Source organism: Scaptodrosophila lebanonensis, unplaced genomic scaffold (assembly GCF_003285725.1).
Source record: "Scaptodrosophila lebanonensis strain 11010-0011.00,11010-0021.00 unplaced genomic scaffold, SlebRS2 tig00001415-arrow-pilon, whole genome shotgun sequence".
NCBI classification, from domain to species: domain Eukaryota; kingdom Metazoa; phylum Arthropoda; class Insecta; order Diptera; family Drosophilidae; genus Scaptodrosophila; species Scaptodrosophila lebanonensis.
The window spans coordinates 8,577,215-8,601,268 of NW_022060742.1; the positions used below are offsets into that span (position 1 = coordinate 8,577,215).

General features: G+C 37.1%; 2 protein-coding genes across 2 annotated transcripts in view; one reads left to right on the forward strand and one right to left on the reverse strand.

Annotated features, from left to right (window-relative positions):
- The window catches only part of LOC115632334 (fringe glycosyltransferase), a 49,431-nt gene extending 25,396 nt beyond the window's left edge, over positions 1 to 24,035 (forward strand). Inside the window, exons 3-7 of the mRNA XM_030529439.1 lie at positions 3,060 to 3,108; positions 5,469 to 5,571; positions 20,507 to 20,645; positions 22,251 to 22,425; positions 23,183 to 24,035. Coding sequence (XP_030385299.1) covers positions 3,060 to 3,108; positions 5,469 to 5,571; positions 20,507 to 20,645; positions 22,251 to 22,425; positions 23,183 to 23,418 — 702 coding nt within the window. The 3' untranslated portion in view covers positions 23,419 to 24,035. The remainder of the gene's footprint in view (positions 1 to 3,059; positions 3,109 to 5,468; positions 5,572 to 20,506; positions 20,646 to 22,250; positions 22,426 to 23,182) is intronic.
- Positions 19,044 to 20,468, reverse strand: LOC115632335. Its single transcript, XM_030529440.1, has one exon. It carries the CDS (start codon positions 20,329 to 20,331, stop codon positions 19,144 to 19,146), a length of 1,188 nt encoding a protein of 395 aa, XP_030385300.1. The 5' UTR covers positions 20,332 to 20,468; the 3' UTR covers positions 19,044 to 19,143.
- Positions 24,036 to 24,054: the final 19 nt, after the last annotated feature.

Sequence of the window (24,054 nt, forward strand, 5' to 3'; positions counted from 1 at the left end):
GGGGGCGCATGCGGACATTGGTTGCCATTGAAAATGCATTGCATTGTTGTTGTTGTTGTTTCTGGTGTTTGTTGCTTTTGCTGTAGTTTTGGCCACGTTTGCATTTGTCTAGCCCGTTGTGACAGTCAGCCAGTTTGTTAGTCAAGCATGCCAGGCAAGGCAAGGCAAGGCAGGCAGCTGGCCAGCTGTTTGTTTGGGCTTTGTTTTTTGTTTTTGTGTTTTTTTGTTTTTTTGTTTTTGTTTATAGGTGCTTGTGGCGCTGGCGTTTCGGCGTTTGGCGTTGAAAACATAACGAATTGTTGTGGCAATCGCTTCGTTCCAATTGAATGCCTGCCGCAACATCGACGCCAGCTCAAGCTCCAGCTCCAACTTCAACTGCAACTCTGACTCCTTTGGCTACAGCTGCATGATAAATTTGTTTAGCATTAAACGGGCAAACGGGCAAACATTTTGGTGGGCGCTATGCATGAATTTATGAACTCATTGCATCGGCCTTTATTATAAACATTTGCGCCAATTTCCATTTGACAGTTATGGTTAGTCGCCGATTTTCTGTGAGCCGTTGGCATGCAAAAGCTAATTACAACTTCTATACACATACAAGTACATATCTACCTTATACATACATACATGTATGTATGTACGAGTATGTAGGAGTGTCTGTGTGTGTGTCCGCTTTCTGTTTTGTGATTTATGCGCGCAGTTCTCCTCATAAAACTCATTTCGATGCTCGGCTTTCAGGTTATTTGCTGCTGAGCTCCATCCTTTCCTTCTTTCTCTGTCCATGCTGGACACGTTTTTATACACTTTACTTAAAGGGTAACAGGGGTATGCTAGTTTGTTTGGAATGTTTGCAGCACGCAGAGGCTAAGCAATGCAAATTTACTTACTAAGTAGCATAGAGTGTTCTTTCCATCTCTTCTGAGCCACAAAAGCTATAGATCTTTAGCTTGTAAAATATCGTAAATTGTACGTATTAGTGTCTACATATATCGTCTGAACAATTACAGCTGGAGACACAAATATAGACTTGCCTTATTGTTATGCATATAACGTTTATTTTTAATGATCAAAGTTTACTTGAAAAATATTGTTCCTATGTTTTTTTCGATTGAACAGCTTTAGTGTTGTTTATTTATTTATTTCATAGACAAACAATGCAGTCGATGTAAAAAAAAAGAAAAAAAAAAATACAATACAATAGAGAACTTAAACTAAATAAAACTAAAGAAATAAAAAAGGCTAATATATCTGCAATAGGAAGGATTTCTAGACGTTTAAGTACATTTTCGATCTCATTGTTTGCTTCAAAAATGTGTTATTTGTGCAAAACCAACATCCCAGAAGTATTTCCATAAATAAAAGTGGAAGTGAGTTCAATTTTAATATCAAAGCCATAAACTTAACCTTGAAACAGAGTGCTTCGTAGTCGGTCTCTAGCTTTCCCACTCGCTTCTATTTATAAGGTAGCAGTTGGTTTTTCAATGTTGGCTTAAATTGATTTTACCTGTTTGCTAGCCATTAGAAAGTGCGACCTAGTTGGACCCAGAAACGGGGCTGGCACTATAGCCACATACCAGCGGGCGTAGCTCAGCTAATTAGTTTGACTAAAGCCTTTTAGACAATGGCTCATAAAGTCTATCTTAGCCACTACTATGTAGCTGGCAACTTTAGCCATAAATTTGGCTGCTCTTCTGTTGTAATATCGTTTGTCAACAGTTTTAGCGTCCACATAAATTAAATAATAGTCAAGTGTAGTGCAACAGACACAGTGGAATCAACAACAACAGCAACAATAACAGCAACAAAAACAATTGCACATAACATGGTGTTAACATTTTTCGCCCCGAAGCGTAAAGAGGCAACTAACGAAAAAGTTGCATGGAAAACTAAAAAAGAAAAACCCAATGGAAAATGGGGAAAATCCATGAAAATTCAGCAGGCATAAAATGTTGTTGTTGTTACTTTAGCTGGTGTTGTTGTTGTTATTGCTGCTGTTGTTGCCTTTTGGTTGGTGTGTGTATAAAGAACTCAACTGACTCGACTCGACTCAACTCGACTTGACTCGACTTGACTCGACTTTCTAACTCTTTTGGTGGACTTGGCGCGCATTGAAAAGCCTTCTGTTGGCGGGTGTATTGTTTGCCCAACGTAGTTACAACAAAAACAACAACTGCAACAACAACTTCAGCTGTTGCTGGCTTGTTGTAGCACTTCGTGTAGTTGTCAACATTTTAAAACGATTTTCGCCTGATTTGACACAGAAAACTTATTAAAAGAGTCTGCCCTCTCTGTTCACTCTGTTCATCGACGCTCTCAGGCCCGATTGAGTTGTAGATCTGACAAATCTATTAGCCGACTTTATATAGCCGCAAGCAGCATGCCTGTCATTGAACCAATTAGGTGTCTCGAAATGGGCAGCGAGTTAGGCTCTACCTTCATTGTTGAGTGGCGCAACATTTTTGCAATTAAAATTTTACTTTAATTACAAAACACGTCACTTGGGGAGTCCCCTAATGTGTTTGTTCCCTAGCTTCCAGACTCTCCCTCTTAAGGGCAGTCAGCGATGCATGAAACCCGGCACCAGCAATGGCCACAAGTAGGGTTAGACCCTTACAATAAAGGTAAAGAAGAATACGAGAGGAACCAGACCAAGGTGCTGACTGATTTCAAGACGTCTTTTTGTTTTTGCTTGACTTATTTCTTGGCGGTTTCTAGCCAGAAAAGTGTGTAAGTCTGGGTGTGTGTGTGTGTGTGGGAATTTTCTTATCTGATTGTCGGCGCTTTCTTGTAAGACGGTTCGGTTGGTCTGTTTTTGTTGGATGGAATATATAATTATATGTAGATTTGTGTGGCGAGCCTATGATGCGTAAAAGTTTAGTTTTTTCTAAGCTTGGTTCCCATGATAGTTCTGTAAATTTACATGAAAATTAATCTATAGACTGTGCTAATAATATTCGCTTACAATATGTAAATGCCGAAAGTTTCTAATTCCAATTTGAGGCTCTACATTTTTTCATCAACTTATAATGCAACATACATTTTTGTTTTTGTTACAGACTTGGTTCTTTACGGATACCGATGACCACTACTACCAGGAAAAGACAAGTGAGTATTGACCAAAAAAAGATGAGCTAACAAGTTTTTTCTCATTTGCGAAAAAGGAAATCATAACTTACGTTTAGACTTTGATATATATGTGAGAACCTGCGACTGATTTTAGAGCTGTTTGCAAACAGTGAAGATCGATTATGAGCAAATCATTTTAGGTTGTTGAGTAAATTGTTCTCAAATGTATATTTGTTGATACTCTTGTATAGATTCTGACCGAGCACCTGTGCTGTTCCTTTGATTTAGAATTTGTTTTATTTAGATTTCAAGGCATTCTAATATTTAGAATGACATTCGCATAATTGTTGAACAAAATCGAATTTTCCATTTACCTATTGTTCTCACAATTTTGAACGCTTGTTGTTTCGAAAGAAAAGCATTTTTTTCGTGATTTCTTTCGACGCCTCTCTGAAATGATTATTTGATGATGATTTTATGAAAACTCTTAGATGCTGTATAAATATGACTTGCCATTTCGATTCCTTTTTTAAAAAGATAATATAGAATAAACGTTTATATCTTAATGATATTTAATATTATTTAAAGATTTCAATATCAAGAATTCGATATTTAATTACCTTTTCATAATATTTTGGTATTATGCTGCAGCAATTTCAATTGCTAATATATGTTAACTGCCTAATTCATTTTAGTATAATATATTCCATTAAAATTGGAGTAATTTGTGGTACTGTATAGATATTCAGATACTATATACATACTCATTTGATACCATTGTGATAGTTGATTTTGAAATACTGCGTTTGCATACTTTATTTCTAAAATCGATTTAGATTTGTTAGGTTAGCTAATGTTGTTTTCTCTTTATTCCAAATCTCTTGCTATAAACTGATGTTCTTCATCTTTGTTAATACAGCTTCAGATATTGTGTTCCCATGTTCCTTTTAACTGAACTCTACAGTATTACCCTTTTTTTTTTAGCTTTAGCGTCGTCGCTTTCTTAGCACCCGCGCATTTGGACGTTGCTCGTCCGCTTTTTAAATTTTGAGGTTGTTTTTTTTTTTGCATTTCAAGCGGCCGAACATATTTTTCGTTATGCCCCACAAAACAAATTTATCACAAAACGGGCCTCGGCTCCCAGTAAATGGAGAGTGAGTGCCCAGGCTTATGAGGTTGTACGTTTGTCCGTCTATCTGTCTGTCTGTCTGTTTGTCTGTCCTGTACGATCGACCTCTTACCTTTTGTGCTTATCGTCTCTTTCGGCGTCTGGAGCTCAATTTAGTTTCACATCAGAGACTGGCAACGCCCACCCGACCGCCTAATGTTGGCCACTGTCTGACGGAGGCCGCAGCGCCTGTCCGTCTTTCCCAAAAAACAAAGATGATTAAATTTTTGTAAAATTCCATACCATACAATATACTATACTATAGTTTATCGTACACGTATATGAGAGTGCTGCGCCGACGCAACTTGAGCATCAAGAAGCATCATCACTCACCCGCATTTTAATTGAATTGCAGACTGCGCTTCGATTTTGCGTGTCTGGGCTAAAAAGTTTAATTAAAAAAAGTTCAAATTTCAATTTCGTTTAAAAATTAAGAAAAAAATTGTATTTCATTTTTGCATACACGCCATAAGATGCTGTCCAAGAGACACGGCTCAGGTTTTACAGCAGTCTCAAGCCGGAGCCCTTTCCTTCCCTTTCCACTTCGTCTTGTGTTCCCCTTCCCTTTTATTTTGTTTTTGTTGACTTGAATTGCTTTTGGTTGGCATTTTGATTAGGCCAAGGAGCGAGCAAGTAAGCGATGCAAGGATTTTGCTAAACACGCGTTGGGATTTTGAGTTATGTGTTTCCTTTCTGTGCGCAAAAGGATAAGGGGTTGCGAAGACGGATAGGGACCTTAAGCTGTAGCTTTGCAAATGCAATCGTTTGTCTGTGTGTGCTTTAAATATTTGAACAATTTTCATCCAATTAAGGCGCAAAAGTTTTTGCACCGCTTTGCAGTTTTTTCTTTTTTTTTTCAATTCTCCTTTTTTGTTTTTGTTCTGTATTGATGTTCTTATTTTGTTCTGTTTTGTTTTTGTTGCACTTTGGTCGCTCTCTTTATCGGCGAACGCGGCTACAAACGCACAAAAAGATACAAAATGTATCCGCTGGATATGCGCTTTGGCTTCGACCGCTGTCGGCATTCTTAACTAACAAGCTACTGTTTCTCGTTGCCGCTGTTTCTGCTGCTCCCTTTGATATGAACTTGGCCTTTTAGTTAATTAACATAGAAGTGGTCGAGTGTTGTTGTTGGTGTTGTTCTGGCTCCTTTGTTCGCGCGTTGTTATTTTCTGTTAATTACCAATTTTTATCAAATTTCCTCTTCTTTTCTCTTCCCTGCCATTTTCAGAGGGCCATCTTATAAACACAAAATGCTCACAGGGCCACTTTCGCAAGGCTTTGTGCTGCAAAATGTCCGCCGAATTGGATATCTTTCTGCAGAGCGGCAAAAAGTGAGTATGAAAATACCAATCTGTACATATACATATATATACTATATATTTTTTTACTTTCGATCGCAACAGCTTTTACCCACCACAACAAAATTGTGCTTTTTTTTTTTGTTGACTCTTAAACAATTTCAATTTCATGCAGAATTATTGTATTAGCCAAGCAGCTGCAAATCTGCCAGACATACGCGTTTTCCTTTCCTCTTTCATATGCTCATATGCATGTATGTGTGTATGTTTGTACGTTTGTATGGATGTTTGGATGTACCGGGAACTTTGACCCAAAGTCAATGCCACCATGTCTCTGGTTCATGTTTGTTGTTCTGGCAATCGGCAGCGCTCGTAAAACAAAGCAAGGATGTAAAAATCCATTTTGCAAACTTTTTTTGTTATTACATTTTTGGAATTCCAAACTGCGTTTGTGTTTGGGGATTACAAAATTTACAAAAAATATTTAAGAACTTGAATTAGGGCTCAACAGAATAGTTTTGTACTTTCTGCTAATCAGGCAAAGAATGATAAAAAAATCCATGGATAACAGTAACTTAAATAATTGATTGTTGTTTTGAATTTGTAGAAATTTGTTGCTTAGTTTATGAATTGTTTAGTAATCAAAATATTTATGTATTCAGGCACAAAATTAATTAATGAAAAATGCTTGCCCTCACTCACTGATAAAGGATATATAGAAATTTTGTCCTCAATCCTTATGGAAGAGACAAAATTACAGCTTGAGTTTTATTTTTGATCAAAATAAAAATCATTTTGTTATCAGTTTTATTTTTTTGCTGATCAATAATGCTTATTGGTTAATTTTTAAAGTAAAACTGAATAATTTTTTCGTTTAAAAAAAAGAAAATAATCATTTTTTGCGGTCCCTGATAAATAATATAATACTATATATTGCTTAAAAGCATTACATTTTAGCCGAAAATCAATCTCTTGTTCAATTAATTGTTTGTTAATGTTTGTTTTCATTTCAAATGAGGCAAACAATTTGCACACAAATTTCTATTTTTTTACAAGTGGGATTTTGGAAGTGAAGACCAAAGTAATATTTGCAGAAAAAAACTATATTCATGTTAGTAAAGAATTCCACTTGGCTTCAATTGAACTGCCAATATATTTATGACTTTGGAAATTGTATAAATTGGTGTGCAAATTATTTTCATGTCTGACCATAACTTATTTTATCTGAAAAGTTATTTAAATAATTTTCTATAATACCCAGTAATATACCAAGTAGTTGAATGGCTTGATAGTAGAATCAACAAATTAAAAGCGAAAATTTGTTTAATTAACAAATTTAGTTTTTCAAATGATCGTTATTGATTCATGAATTGGAACTTTTAGAACCATTTAGGAAAGTTTGATTAATTAGCATATGTATTCTTTGCTTGTGCAACATTGTTTTTGTGTTCTTTTGTTGGCTTTTTAAACGTTGTCTCATTCCGTGATAATTGGCAATACTATAATTAACCGCCCAAAGACATATTTTGTTTAATGCCTGTTTTACTTAACAACCTAAACGGCAAGTGCAATGACTTGTTGCTGTTGCTGTTTTTGTTGTTGTTGTTGTTGCTGCTGCTGCTGTTATAGTAATAATAGACTTTAATGCTTTTAATAAGCAACCACAAGAGAAGCCCATCCACTGCTGTCCTATGCTGCACACTATAAAAGCAAAGTACCAGCAAACACCCAACGCGGTTGCAACTACCAACTAGCAACTAGCAACTTGCAACTGTTGCAGCTGCCATGCGTTCTAATTTGCGCAATTAAGACGCAACAGCAACAGCAACAGAAAGAGCAGCGCCGGCCAAAGGCGCAGATACTGTGCAAAAAGAAAAATAAAAGCCGCAGACAAGCCAGCCACTCAAAACTTGTCCGGCGACCACAAGACTAGAAAAGACACTTCAACTAGCGCCCAAGGAGCAGCAACAACATTTCTGCTTTTTTTGCTTTCTGTGCTCTTTGTAATTACAAAGGCAACAACAACAACAATAGCAGCTACAACAAATTGTTGTGTGCACCAAAATCTAGAACAACTCGGACATGAGCTGCATATGATGAGGCCTGTCGAGGATGCTGCTGCGATGGGACGAGATGAGAAGTGGATGTTGATGTTGTTGATGTTGTCTGTCTTGTATACTCCGGACTTGACTGCAGTTTTGGCTTAGAACTTGAAACTGTCATTATGAAAGCGCTGAGCATGCAATCAATACGAAAGCAACAGCAGCAGCAACAGCAGCAGCAACATGGCAACAAATGGTAGCAACATTGGAGCAACAACAAATTGTTGGTCGGGCTCATAAAAAATAAAGCAAAATAAATGGCAAGCAATGAAAATGTGCAGTTATGACCATGCCTTAGTGATGGGCCATGCCAAGTGGAGTGTACAAATATGAAATCGTATCAGGTGGCAGAGTCAGGCAGGAAGCTGCAACAACAACACCAGCAGCAGTAATACCAGCAACAACAACAACAAGACCAGCAGCAGCAGCAACCGCAGGCGTATTGTGCGTATGTCTGTGTGTGTGTGTGTGTGTTGATTGGCAACGTTTAAATTTTGTGCAAGTTGCGAAATGTTGTGGAAAAAGTACAACAACAACAACAACAACAGCAGCAGAGACTCAGCAGCGACTCAGCAGCAACAGCAACAGCAACAACAGAAAACCAAACCGAGGCAAACATGAAAAAGAGGTTAATTAACGTGCATTGGAACTGGCAATTATGGTGCTCTGTTATTGTTGTTGTTGTTGCTTTTATTTTTGTAGTCGCTGCTGCTGCTGCTGCTGGATTTTTATTACTTACAGCTCGCGTAGTTGCACCCAGTTGGCGACCGCTGCCACACACACACACACACAAACGTGCAACAGCAACATGTTTGCAGAAATTGGTTTACAACAGTGGGGCGTCCCCATGGCGCCTTACAGCTTTAAACTACAGCCCCCGTGCGGCGCCCGAAAGTTGTTTCTATTAAATGCAAATCAGTCGACGACGCATAAACCGAGCAGATTTTTTAATTACGAACAAAATTCCAATTACAAGCAAATAACGTTCGTAATATTGAAACGCTCTTAAAGTTGAAGGCAAACTTTTTCTGAAATGTTGATTCGATAAGCAATCTTGTGTTTCAATATCTTCCTAACTAAGGCAAAAAAAATTAATAATTAGTTTGCAAAGAGGGAATGCGCCAATGGGGTGCAAGAGCATCTCTTTGCATTTCGATCAAACCAGTTCTTTTAAGCAGGGACTGTAATCATTATAAGTGTTATTAAAAAAATAACAAAATAATGATTATTTTTTAATTTTATTAATTCGCCCAAAATTTAATGATTAATTTTGAGTTTTACTTTACAAATTAACCAATAATCATTATTGATGAGCAAACTTAGAAAACTTATACAATAATGATTATTCTTTGAGTTTTATTTTTTTATATCAAATATAAAACTGTAGTTGTAATGTCTTTTTGTAGCTCAAAACTGTAGTATAGTCTTGGCTTAATGTTTTTTCAATTATTTATAGGAAAGCTTCTAGAATGCTTTGTTGAAATTATAAGTATAATTATAAACTTCATCATCTTGTCCCACTGTGCTAGGGCATGGCCAAGGTAGGTTGATGGCGCAGCTAAAAGTTGACGCCTTTCGTTCGCCTTGAGAAACATACATAAGATAATTGCAGTTGCTCTGGCTGGCTATGAAACCGAACAATTAGTGCAATTTAATTAAAATTACAAGCAACAACAACAACAGTAACAGCACAGACTGCACTTTTATTCAAAGGCAAATGCAAGTCACAGTTCTCTTATTTAAAAATCCATTCATCTGTCTATTGAGGGACGAGACGACAGCCGCGCTCGGGCTCAAGTAAACCCATAGCTTAGTTCCGTTCCCTCCGCTCTAATCCATGACGTCGCCACTCAAATGGATGTGAAACATCATCAATTATGGCGCGCTTGTTTCATAAAGAAATTCCAGAGGCGCCTCTGAGTTGCTGGAGGTCCCACTGTGCGCGACATTTGCCTAGCTTTGAAATTTATTAATTAGTTTCTATATGGTTTATTTTTTTCGTTCTTGTGATGCTGATGTGGAGTCCAAATTCCATAGCCTGTCTACCTTCTGACCTGCCGCTTGTGGTTGTAGATTTTATTTTATACTTATGATTTTTTTTTTCATAATCTTTACGATTTATTTGCTTCAAGTTCTAATTTATCTTGTGTGAGATAAACCTGATTGCCACCACCAGCAATGACTGCTTTGGGTGTGTTTGGGCAGCTGCCCGTCGTGCGCTCGTCTGGACACACCTACAACATCGGCAGCAACAATAACAACAATAACAACAATGACACAACAATGGCAACAATAGCATTGTATTCGTAAATGTAGCGCATAATGTTTTTGGTGAACTTGTCAGGCGATTGTTTGAATTTATGTTGCCACAGTTCTACTCTAAAATTATCTTAAAGGCAACAATTTGGCAAGAGTGCTAACAACACGGAGTTGTTTGACATAAGTATTTATTAGTCAAGTTTTTTATTTCAATTTTAATGTGCCTTCTGATAAGAACCTTTTTCTACGGCTCATTAAATGGGTTTTAAAGTTAATTAAAGTCGTGATAGTACAGTCGAGTTTTCATTGAAATCGTCAAATTAAAATTTTTGAATTAAACTGTTAAAAATCGCGCTACTCTTTAATAAAAATGTAACAATATTTATGTAATTATTTATTTAATTAATGTGTCTACAATGTGGGCTTTCGACTTAAAAGAAAAGATACATAGGTTATGATCAAACTTTAAACCCCAAAAGTAAACAGCTGACCAAGTTACAATCCAAAATTTATACATTTCTTTTAAAATTAATGTATTACAAAAATATTCAAACATACTAAGCAGTTTCCATTTAAACTTTTGAGGAATTCTGTGGAATAATGCGTATAACGTCCTAAAAATTGAGAGAAATATATTCCTATTAAGATTTATAAAATTAGTTTTAGAAATAGTTTTTGAAATTCCTTTATTTACTCCACTTATAAAGTTTCAACTTCAGAAATATACCGTCGTAAATTAAACTCTCAAAAACCAAATTTGAAGTCAATTGTGAAGCTCAAAGGCTAATCTAGTTTACAGTTTTCGCAATTTTCAACAGATCATATGTTGCATTGCATGACAAATACTTTTTGAACCTAAATATTTTGTGTTATTCAATCTCAAGGCCTAATAAAATACCGTAGAAAACATACGAGTAAGCCCGTCTGTAAGTTTTGAAAAAATATCCAGAATGCTTTTGACGCCTGCTTCGAAATATTTTAAATATAATACAAAGAAGTACGCTTGCCATTTGATAAGTGGAATCCAAATGATTGATTTTCACACAACAGTTTCGATTTCATATCAAATATGTTTGCAGTTAAGTGATTTATACTGTACCCAATATATGACGAGTATGTTAACTTATATATACCATATGTTATCGATGTGCCGATCAGTTAATAAACACGGGATGCCATACCCTCGCCATGTCGTCAGATATTAGCAGTTCCCTGCAAAAATGTGGGGAGCATGATTTTTGCAGGGCATACGGCACGTTTCGTAATCAACATTTTGACATAATAACGGCATATAAACAGAGCGGTAATTACGACACGTAATATACGTAATATTCACAGCATAAAATGTAAATGGCGCCTGGCTTTCCATTTAGCTGGAAAGACACACAAGACAGAAAACAAAGGGCAAGGCATGGCGAGGAAAGGAAAGGCAAGGCGCCATATTCGCATCAATCAGACGAGTTTTGTTTGCTTTGTTGTAGCTGTTATTGTTATTGTTATTGTTGTTGCTGTTGTTGTTGTTGTTGCCCTGGCTAATGATGTTAAAATGTAATGATTATGCCGTTGATGAGCCTGATTTTTCGCACCCAACATGGATAGTTGTTTGTGTTTTTTTTTTTGCTTTTTTTTGCATTGCTGTTTTCGGTTTGTTTTTGAGTCCGCCCTCGTTTTGTGGGTGTACATGGACTTATATATACTTGAATATATGTATATATATACATATATGTGTGTGTGTTTGGATGAAGAAAGTGCGTGGGAATTCGCTCGGTCCCAGCACCTTTCACTTGCATTGCATGTTAAAATGTTATAAGTATTTTGATACGAGCCCCACTTATAATATTTGCTCATCAATGAAATTTCCCATGCGGCTAACAAAAGTAACCATAAAATCTATCAAGACCCGTTCGCAGTGTCGTCACTTGTTGCTGCTATAAGAAGGGGGAGCTCTTAATCCCCGCCAGGCCTCAATAAATGATGGACGGGTGCATCGCATTGCACGCATTTTCCGACATCATTAAGCCATCTAAGGCAGGGAGCAAATGTAGCGACAGTTTTAATTGTTGTTGTTGCAATGAAAAGCATTTGTGGTTGGGAAAATCATAAGCGCACTCCTCGCATACTCGTATGATGTGAAAAACCAGATGTCGTATGCGTGTGAGAAAATTTCTTTTTGCGGCCAGGGGCAACTATTTTTAAAACGCGTGTGAAGCGACACTTCGAGTAACTGTTGCCTGCCCGCTTCCTTCCTGCTGCATAGCCCTGCATTAGGGATGGTGTCGTGAGCAATTTTTCTCCCAACTCTGAAAATCAGGGTGTTGGGAATTGAGGAAACATTGCCGCACAATTGCTTAATTGCTGATATTTCAAAAACCAGTGAGTGTGATTGTGAAATAAAATTAATCCGTCTTGAAATATATTTTTAATTCGTTACTGTATTTGAACATATGGGCAATATTTTGAATGCGAACTGGGCTTAAATCACTCAGTTTATTATTTATTATTGATATATTTATTCTTTTTGGAGATTTCTATTTAATATTCTATTAATTTAATTTCTATTTAATATTTTTATTTCATTCATATTTGATACCAACTAGCAAGTACTTTATAATATTATTTCAAAAATATTTAAAAAAAAATGTACACACTTTCAATTTTGTATTTAATATCGAGGTTTCAACTAATCTGGATAGTATGAAGTTTAATTGACCAATACCAACTATAGTTATTTATTTGCACAACTTTTTTGAAATGTTTGATATCAATTGGATATAAGTACTTGTACTATTAATAATTGGCCCTTAATATATCAACCAATTATACTATATATAGTGTGTAAATTTATTCACAAATTTTTTAAAGCTAATTTATACCTTATTCATGCTAGATTTTTCATTTATGTTTGATAATATTTCGATGATTTCATGCTTTTGATACAATTTCGATATATTCGTAATATTGTTTAATTTGAAATCCTTTTAGAATTAAAATTTGTATTAAATAATGCAAGATGCGTTTAAATAATAACCTATGATCAACAGAAAAACTTCAACAAATCCTATTTAATTCCATTTTAAGGCAAAATAGTTCGCGCTAATAATGAATGTACGAAATTTTTTTCTAAAGATTAAAGGGGAGGTAAAGGCTAAATAATAGCTCATACTACTATCAGTTTTTACTTAATATTTATAAGACCGTACTATCAATTCAGGGAATGCGCTAAACTCTCAAAACATTCCCAGCAATCATATATACTCGTATTGTGCAACTGTTTATCGTGAGTTATGCAATCGAACACGAGTCGCTTGCCATCCCTTTGCGGCATGCAACATGCATATGACACACGTACTTGCACTTTAGGGGAAAGCAATTGCACAGCAACTTAGAAACGCATCAATTTCATTTCTGCTGCCACGATGTTTCGAAGCCACTTGTGGCGCACAACAAGCAGCAACCACAGAAACCGAGTAAACAACGCCAATTATTCAATTGAACAAAATGCAAGCGTGAGAGAGAATTTGTTTGGAAGGGGCTAAAGGGTGCGGTGCTGGGGCATCAAAATAAATAAATTATGCTGCGCTGTTGACATTGTGTCGCCATAGCTGTGAAATCTGTTATAGAATTATAACTGCACCTCGACTGCAGTTTGTGCAGTTTTTGCCTTTTCCATTTTGTATTTTTATCTGACAGCTAGCAAATGCTTTTTGCAAATGCAGCGACAAATATTATTGTGCCGCCGGAAGTTCGCAATTTTCGCAACATTTGCATGAAGTTGAAGCGCGTGTTAAGCCGCTCAACTTGCTCTATTAAGTGGCTAGGAAATAGCTGCTACATCCGGGAAACGCTCAAGTAGCTGGTGGGATGGACGTCCACGTTGATGCTGTTGATGTTGTTTGTGCCTTTCTGGGGACTGGGTAGAGCAGTGCCCTGAAAGCTGAGCCTTCTACTTTACAGTGGTCTGAAACAGCTCCCACTCTTCGCTTAAAAATGGAATTTCTAACTTTAGCAGAACTTGAGCATTTTTACAGGAAACAGTTTTAGTTTCTTGTCAAATTTTTTGCTCTCCATATCAATTGATATTTTCGCTTCCAATGTGATTGGAATATTAGAATATTAGAGAATTCAGTTTAAATTTGGTTGGTATTGAAAATTAGAATTTTAGATAGCTTCATAATTCAAAAAGCTTGTTGAATAAACGGCAAACTATTATTTTTTGTTGTATTCTTATCAAATAGCAAGACATTAATTCATAAATAGACTGGAAGAGGGGCGTATTTAAAGGTGGAGGGGGTTTTTAAAATCGATCAAGGTCTAGTAGAAGCAGTTTAAGTAAATAATATTTTACCTCTAAATGTTACTTTTAAATGTAATCGCTGGCTGCAATCGATTTTTGAGGAAGTTAGCAAACACACACAAATAATTAACAGCTTCAGGCTTCAGTAAAAATGTGAAAAAACTACTTGACATTAAATAAATAATTTTTAACGAACTCAAGTATCCCTATATTTATCCCTGAAACAAAATGCACTAAACTGCATCTTTTTTCCTGCGTTTTTCTATGAGTGTACAAAAACAAAAAAACAGCAAATCATTGCCACTTGTTCCCTCGAATTCGTGTTGAATTGCACGACAATTTTTTAAATATAGCAACTACAACTATATAAGACACAAAAAATGCTTGCATGTACGAGTAGCTGCCACCACCAAGAATCAAGTGTGTCTCTCCAGGCCATCCAAATGCCTTAAATTAATGATTATTTTGTCAGCTCCAGCCAGCGAGCCGGGAAGGCAGCCCCAATGGGGCAGGCGACAGGGCAAGTGACAAATGCGTTTCAATTGTCGCTCCAATTGTTCAGCGAGCGTGTCAAAGCAAAAGTGAAAACGCTTTTGTATCTAAAGCGTGCAAACAAACAGCGGGTGCACAGACTTGCCACTTGCCACAGACATGGGCGCATGCGCAACAGCGACCAACAACGGCCGAGTCATAAATCTTGGGACAGAAACGTGACTCATGTTGCACTTAATGGCAGGGACCGAAGTAAAGCAAAATGAAATGAAATGCGATTAATTTTCATTTTTTTCTCCAGTTGCTTGCCACTTGTCATTGTTGCTGTTGCTAATGAGATAGCCATACTATATACCTTAAGTGCCGATTGCATTTTTATAGCCGAATGACTGACTGGAACGGTCTGAGTGTCCCCCCGTCCTGTGCTGTTTCTGTGATGCTTTATGGCTAATGTAAATATCTTGTTCTCTGACATATTGATTTGTATCAATTCAATCCATAGGGCTGGCGTATCTTTCAGTTACTTTTTGCCATTTGCCATTTGCCACTTGACAGCTGACTGGCTGCTAATTGCGAACTCGAACGAACTTGAAATCAGTTCGTCATTCTGGCGATCGCTTATCGCTTGCAACTCTACGTAGCGCTCTGTAGCCTGTCAAAAAAAAAACCTTTTAGAGAGCTATTGCTCTTAGCTAGGGGGGCTGACTGGCTGCTTTACTTTTGCGCTTAATGCGAAATCTATTAAGACTACGCTCAGAATCGCAGCCAGAGCCGGAGCTGGAGCCGGAGCTGAAGTTGTTTGCGGCTGCCGTTGCTGATTCTGCAAAGGCACCCACTTGAAGTGCCGTCAATCATATTTTATTATGCCCCAGACATAAACTCATTTCGCTTGCAACGCCAACGCCAGATACTCGCCCAGCACTTTGGCATTAGTTCGAGTTCGTTTTTGCCAAACACACACACACACACACACACTTGAAGATAAATATATACAGCATTGGAACGATATACAAGTATGTAGTGCAGCAGCAGCCTATTGGAAGTTGCTAAGGCAATGAAAATTTATTTGCACTCGTTTCAAATTCTTTTCCGACCACACACAAACACGCCGAATCGGCCATTCGAGCTCACTAGTCCTTTCTGCTTACGAAGCGATCAGCAAATCAGAAACCAAATAAACAAACCAAACTTCGTTGGTGGTACGCCAACTGAGAGGCTGCACAGCTCATATGGCACAGTGATTTGTATTTCAGCAGATATCGATCTAATATTGAAAGCATACTACAATACATTCTCTTAAGCTTTATACAAGATTTGAAATCATGAGATAATTGTCATTTAATTCAATTCCTTATATAAACTTAGAAGGGAAGAACGAACTGAACATTAAACGAGCTGGCAAAATATACATCAGCCCTGAGCCCATCCTTGAAAGGTCAAAAGATATAAAATTAAGCAAAAATTGTTTCGGCGTATTGTAAAGACTTAAACCCATATTTGAAACACATTTTATTTATAAATAATTGGGTCTATAAATACTTGTAGATCTAATATTGAAAGCATACTACAATAAGCTCTCTTACGCTTTATACAAGATTTGAAAGCATGAGATAATTGTCATTTAATTCAATTCCTTATATAAAGGGAAGAACGATACACCATACACCAGCCCTGAGACAATCTAATGCACCCCTGAGATGTCAAAAGATTTAGAATTAAGCAACAATAATTGCAGTGTATTGTAAAGGTTCTAACCCATACTTGAAACACTGTTTGATATTTAATGTATAAATAATTGGGTCTATAAATACAAGTATGGGCGATTCTTCCGATTCTTCTGAACAGTTTTTGTAGAGTAAATGAGACAGTTCTGTAAAGATTAACTGACAAGATCATTATCATTTTAGTACGAAACACCAAACGATTGTGAGTCCAGAGTCTAGACAAGATAAATGGAAAATATTTCCTTGCTGGGCTACAAGAAACGGAATCGTGAAGACTTTACAAAGATTACTAAATCTAGTATCTACAGTTACCAGGATGGAGTTCTACAGTAGATCTCTGAACGACCTTTATATTATTTTATATGATATATAACTTCGTAGGAGCACTCTTTCGATGAAACTATAATTAGTTCGAGCCTCGAAATATGTTTAATTAATTTAATTTAACTACATATTTTTGCTTAAAAAGGAATCTTATGGCACAATTGGATTTATGATTTTATGATTTCCCATTAATCTAATTATCTGAAATCTAAGTAAAGGAATTTATCGGCTTGGCTTCAAATACACAAGAAGTGAAATGAAGATGATTTATAGGATATTCCAATCTGATAACAACTTCTATACTCCATTAAAAATGATGATTGATTTTATTAAGTTAATTACAACAGTTTGTATGTACTATTGAGATACTTGGAGTTAACTTTTCTTTCGTAGTGGTTATGGGGTTTCCATATCCCTAATACACTCTAGCCTGTACAACACATTTAAATTGAATTGCAATAGTGTTTGTCCCACTATGCTGTGTTATTCAAATGCATTTATGCAAATGCAGCCGAATTTCAACGACGGCAGAAAAATGAAACACAAAACACCGAAAAAAATAAACATTAACATTTTCATAAGAGTTTCCTTTGGCAACATGAAAAGCGCATAGAAAAGCGAGGCGAGTTAATTAAGGCTGCACATAAAATGCCTGCTAGATTTCAATTTTAAGCTCTGGCTGCGAGTAGCGCATAATTAAGTGAATTAAAAGCGCATTTTATGCGACACGACTGAGTCGTCGACGGGGCGACTGCTTCCTCCTGCCCGTTGTGTGTTGCATGTTGGATGTTGGCTGGGATTCGCACAGGTATCGCATGTGGCAGCCTCATGTATGACTACTAGTTGGAAGTTGCAACTGCAAACCCTCAATTTATGAATGCCACGACTTGTGTTGGCCAACTCTTTCTCCCTCTTTTCTGTTTTTTGCGGCAGCTGTGCAATTGGCTTATGCAATAAAAATTATATTAAATTACGGCTGCGATTTTATTGAATAGTTACGGACTCAACGAAAGTCAATAGAGAAGACTCTCAGTCTTAGGCCTGTTGTGTTGTCAGCGGATTGCAGAATGCGCGGAGGGCGCTGTCGGACAACTGCATTAATGGCATCATTAGGCTCCGGTAGCTGGGGCCGCCGGCATGCCGGATATGGTTGATCGTTTGTCACTGACTCGGCCCAGGCCCCGGCCTCGATCTCGATCTCGGCCTCGAGAAGTTGCAGCTGTGCAAAAAAATAAAAATAAAAAACTAAAGGGCTGACCAATCATCACACTGCGCAGCTCTGAGCAGCCAGCGCCCCTCCTAAGTCGCTGACTTGGCGGATAATTGCGATTTAAATTAGTCCACTTTTTATGCCCATCCAGCAGTGCTGGACAAAAATGTGATTTCTTTTTAGTCACAGTCCACAGTTGGACTGTGAATTGGCAACAATTGAGATTCTAGATTGTGATTTCATGGCTTAGCCGACTGGAGGTCGAGTTTAAGGAATGAGCTGCTTATTTATTTTCTGTAGGGTAGCTTTTATACGTATGTCTGAACTGTGTTGCTTGGTTTTTTGAACTAACAAATTAGTTCATAAAATTAATAATGAAATTTTGAATTAAAAGAAAAGTATCTTTTAGTAGAGTAATATCAAGAAAATGATTGCATTGAAGACGTTTTGCAATTCAAGTTATTGGAAAAATACTATAATGGCTTCTTTTGTTTCCGTCAGAGGCATTTCTAATATTTAGCTGAAAGGCAACACCATAAAATAATGTTGTATAACTTAAAAAGAAAGAAGCTTAATAAGTCGACATTTTTTTTAAAATAAATTTAAGCTCTATCTCCTATATAACTTAATTTTAGATATTATTTATATTTGTCATTTAACTTTAATCAAATATATCTTTTTTTATTTATTACTTAAACATTAAAAAACAACAACAAATGAGACACACAAAATTTCACCTAGGTGATAATCTTAATGAAAAGATCGTATTTTTCAAGAACTCATGTCGATGATTCCTATTTTGCGCTTCAATAAATAATCCAATTAAAAAATTGTTTTTAAAAATTATTCAAATATTCGCAATAAATATTAAACTACCCAGTTTTTAGATGTGACTACATTTTCAAGTGTTGAAAAATTGAGAACAATTGTCTACATTTTAAAAGCGTTTTTCATTTCCGAACCCAAAAGCAGTCGCAGATATCTAGACACAGAGTAGCAGTCGCAGTAATGTAATCACTGATATTAAATCGCATTTGGTGTCACAATATTGAGCACAACACTATTGACCAGCCCTGAACGGAAGTCGGAATCTCCTGTAGTTATGCTTTTTTTGTAATACATTTATTTATACTTTTGCAAACGAATTTAGAGGGAAACACGAGTTCTCTTCACTAAACAATATGCAAATTGCATGGAATGCTAACCAGAAAAACAAGAATTACGCACACCATAGATGGTATCGTTGGCCTCGGGGAGTTTGCAAAACTTGCCAGTAGTTGGTCGATTGAGGCGCTGGGCGAGCATATCGAGGTTCATGTTATGGACACGCACCATAATGGTTGGCTCCTTTTCGAGAGCACGGCACACCGTTGCCTTGGAACAGTTGTCTGCCAGGTGCGAGGTCATGGAGCTGCGAGTTGTGGGATGATCCTTGCCATGCGGATGCGCCACTTCCTTGAACTTTCCAGGCACTGCTTTAGGCAACAGGCCCATGGTCTGAGGACCCACATCGACGCCGATGTTGGTGTTGCCACAGGACAGACACTTGAGGTTCGTGTTGATAAAGCCAGCGGCACGTGGGCAGGTCTCCTTGGATTCGATCTGAACGAGACGCACTTCGATGTCGTCGAAGCGATCGCGTATGTACTTTTTTAGAGCCGGCATGTGCACCTTGTCCAGTTTGGAGTCCAGCATGTCCTGCAGCTCCTCCATGGTGCCGATGAATGTTAGATTGTATTCCTCGACCAGTTTGCGCAGATTCTCAATTTCCACCACACACTGCTTGACCAATTCAAGACGCTCGAAGAGCTCATCGGCCTTTTTCAGGAACGCTTTGAGCGTCTCATAGAAGCGCTCCAGCTTTGCGGATATCTCATCCAGCTGGTCCAATATGGGCGTGGCAACGCGACGCAACAGCTTCTTCATGAAGTCCATGTTCTGCAGCAGACTGCAGGCGATCTTGTTATCCTCATCGCAGGCGGTGCACAGATCCTCGCAGGGCGATGAGTATTTCTCCCAGGTGCTCATTTGATACTTTTTGTCGTTCACCTTGTTGCAAATGCGTATTTGTTGAAAATGCTGCTCCAATTTGTGCTCGAGCTCCTCGATGCGCTTCTCCATGCTGCTGACCTTGTCCAGCTTCTCAGAAATGGGCACAATGTTCTCATCGTTGAACGGTATTGGTGAGATTTTTGATTGCTCCAGAATCTTCTCCATGCACTTGGATTCAAAGCCAGTTATGGTGACCAAATCATTCTGACAATTGATTTTCTTCATTAGCATGACGAGCAGGCTCTGTAGAACTGCAACGTTGACGCGGGTTAGTTCCGGAACGCCCAGCGCAATGCGGACCAGCTCCTCCATTGTTAGCTCCAACTTCACCGGCATTATGTTTTCTTTTTCTTTCTGTTTTTATCTATAACTTTTGAAATTACCAGAACAACTTGGATGCTGTTCTGTTCAATAAAAGGCTGTTGCGACAGTTTATCCTTAATTTTTGCTATGTTATACAAACTAAAATATTCGGTTTTTAATTATTTTGTATTTATTGTGCATTTTCCAGATGGTTCTGTCACTTTGACGATGACAATTATGTCAATGTGCCTCGTCTGGTCAAGCTCTTGGATGAGTACAGTCCCACAGTGGATTGGTATTTGGGCAAGCCGAGCATTTCATCGCCGTTGGAGATACATTTGGATAGTGTAAGTGCAATGTTCATACTAATTATATGTCATTAGGGATGCTGATATTTATGAAGTTTTTTAAAAATTAATGATATTTTGACTATTTAATCGATAGTTTCATGATTATCGATAGTTATTTAAAAAACTGAAAATAGTTATGTAAATCCGAAGTGAACATCGATGTTATACATTTTTATGGTAAAATCGTAATTTTCGATTGAAATGGGAATTGCAACTTACTAGCACTTTTTTTTATATATGTATGTACATACGTAGTTTCACTTTTTAAAGGCTTTGTGTATTTCTCGGGACTTCTCTGTTTTACAATGTCCGCAAAATCGATGTTTTTATAGAAATCGATCTTAACATCGAATCTAAAAACATCGAGTTAAAATCGAAAACAATCGTTAAGGTAAAAATCGATACATCGATGTATCGATGCATATTTACCTCACTACCTGAAAATCGCATTTATTCAATTCCATGTTTTTCAATAAGGTTAAAACCAATGAAGCTTACGATATTGAATCATTTCAATATTAGATAAATATTAATAGTGCGAAATGCAACAGTTCTTTTTTCAAAGCGAAATGAAATCGGAGCAGACTGTGAGAGAAGATTTCTATTAGAATCGTAAAAAGCACTTGCATTGGAAATTAAAATAAAATTCTCGCAATATCCTATTGATCATTGACCGTTCAACCGCAAGGAATATACTTAGTATTCATTAAGTCCATCCGCCGACATAACCCATTTTCCTAAGAATGTTCCAAAGCTGATTTCAGTGGCATTCATGCAGTCCTGTATTACATACATACGTATATATGTAGATACTTATAATTACATAGGCGGCTGACTTAAAGCCTTTCTCTCGCACTGTGTCTATTTGGCCGATTGCTATTATTTATGCACACGCTGCCGCGGCCATTTGTCTATGCCGCCATTTGGCTTCCAGCTGCCACAAAAGCTATCATTAATAACCGATATGATCTGCCAGTTGCAGACTTAGCCGCAGCCATAGCCACAGCAAGAGGCTCAGCAGGCGCACACTCCATTTCAGAGCTGGATTTTTCAAGCCGCATTTGAAATATCGCGAGCGCTCAGCTCTGGTGGCTGATCCGGTAATAAATGTGCAATGCAACAGTTTTGTCGGCTTAGAGATTTATAAAAACATGCCACACAATTTCCCGTCTGGACAACTTTTTATGTTCAAGTATGTGTGTGTGTGTGTGTGTGTGCACTTAATTAAAAGCCCAAACTTTACGCTTCATTTGTGAGCAGAAAAAAAGGTCACGAAAAATCCTGTTAAGTTTCAGTTTACCTTTAAGCAAGTATTAAGTTTCCATGGATCCCCTCGTACTCTTTTCTCCTCTCCTCACCTCTCCTTTTGCTCCTGCTGTGCTGCGCACATGTCCATTTACATGGTCAATTAATCATGTTTGAAACAGTCTGCCACTCCAACTCACCGCACTTCTTGTTGCACCTTCCTGCACCTTTTATTTTTATTTAATTTTTAAACCAACTTCGGCCTGCCGAAAAATGAATTTCTGTATCTTTCATTCATGCAACTGCTTCTTCCGTTGTCTTAAGCCCGCATTTTTTGTGCCCCTCTTATACTTGCAGAAGAACACAACAACCAATAAGAAGATAACCTTCTGGTTTGCCACTGGAGGCGCTGGATTCTGTCTCAGCCGTGCCCTGACGCTCAAGATGTTGCCCATAGCAGGTGGTGGTAAATTTATAAGCATTGGCGATAAGATACGTTTTCCGGATGATGTCACAATGGGCTTCATTATAGGTAAGTGGATGAAGAAAGAAATATAGAATATGAAAAGCTTAGCCTAAGTAGTTTTTAAGGCAAAAAAAAAGCTTCAGATGGAGGCGAAAGAAACAAGCGATAGCCTGGCACGTCAGATAAATATACGTCAGATACAATATTTCAAAACCAATTTGTAAACCATATAACAAAGAGTTATTTAGAGTCAAGAATTTAAAAGCTTCGCTTCTGCAAAGGGAATTGTTAAGAGAATAAAAGTCTTACAATAATTAGAACGAAAACATCACTACAACACATTACGCGTCAGATATCTTTGTAAGAATTTGTCAGTCGCATACAGTGGACAAAAAAAGTTTAAGTACACCTAATAAGAATACATTATTTGTTTTAAAAAATATAATTTAACATACATATAATCCTTGTTTTTTGTTTTCCTTATATTTAAGGACACTATTTTATTCTAGTCTACCCCAAAAAATTCTATGAAATATCTGTATGGGACGCAGTAGCCACGCAAAAAGGAAGAAATGGCTGAAATTCACACCAAAAAAGCTTACGTACATTCTGCTTTCTTTAGCTTTTCCGTCTATATGTCAGTCGCAGCCGGAATATCACATAATTTCTATATTTTGAGCAAGCATTTCTTTTTAAAAATATTTGTTTTCATATTAAAAGATAAAAGATGGATCGCTGCCCAATTCACTCATTGATTGTCTTACAATGCCTTTAAAATTGTATATTTTAAGCTAATTTTGTTTCTCTGCTTCTCAATCCACAGAGCATCTGTTGAAGGTCCCCTTAACCGTAGTCGATAATTTCCATTCGCATTTGGAGCCCATGGAGTTCATACGCTCGGATACATTCCAGGATCAGGTATCCTTTAGCTACGCGCATATGAAGAACCAGTGGAATGTCATCAAGGTGGATGGCTTCGATCTCAAGACCGATCCCAAGCGCTTCTACTCGCTACACTGCCAACTCTTTCCCTACTTCAGCTTCTGTCCGCCCAGATGATGAGGCTCCTAACGGGCATGGCCGTAGAACGCTTGTCGGAAATTAGTTCTGAACTAATTTTGGTAACGCGCGTCGAAAACCAATTTAAATTTTAAAAAATCAAATCTCGCTACTGTGATTTAACATTTAAGTGCATCCGAAGGTTCTTTGTACATAGGCTTACTAAAAGTTGTGCTTCCTAAAATGTTTAGCGATATCAGCCTTAAGAAATGAAATGAACTTGCCTTCCAAAAAAAAAAAGAGATAAAAATGAAACACTTCTGTATAGTTAAGTTTTGCAATTTCAATGTCTTGCAAGTGCTTCCTTTAAATTCTTCCAAACAAGTATGTGTAGCTAATTTAATTGTCTAGTCTAATTTAAGTTGCTGTACATGATGTCTTTAGCGATTAGCAATTTGTGAGACTACTTGGTCGTCTATTAGCGGTTCATAGTTCTTCCTTGTATATTTAAGCAGAAACTGTAAAGCAGTCTAATACTTAGATATACTTTTTGTACTACTGTGTATATATATATACATTAAAGACACATGAATTTAATGAGTTTTAAGAAATGTTTAAACGATTTTGTTATATTTTAGATTGCGTAAATAAAAATATATTAAATAATAAAAATAAAACAACATATGTGTTTTTATT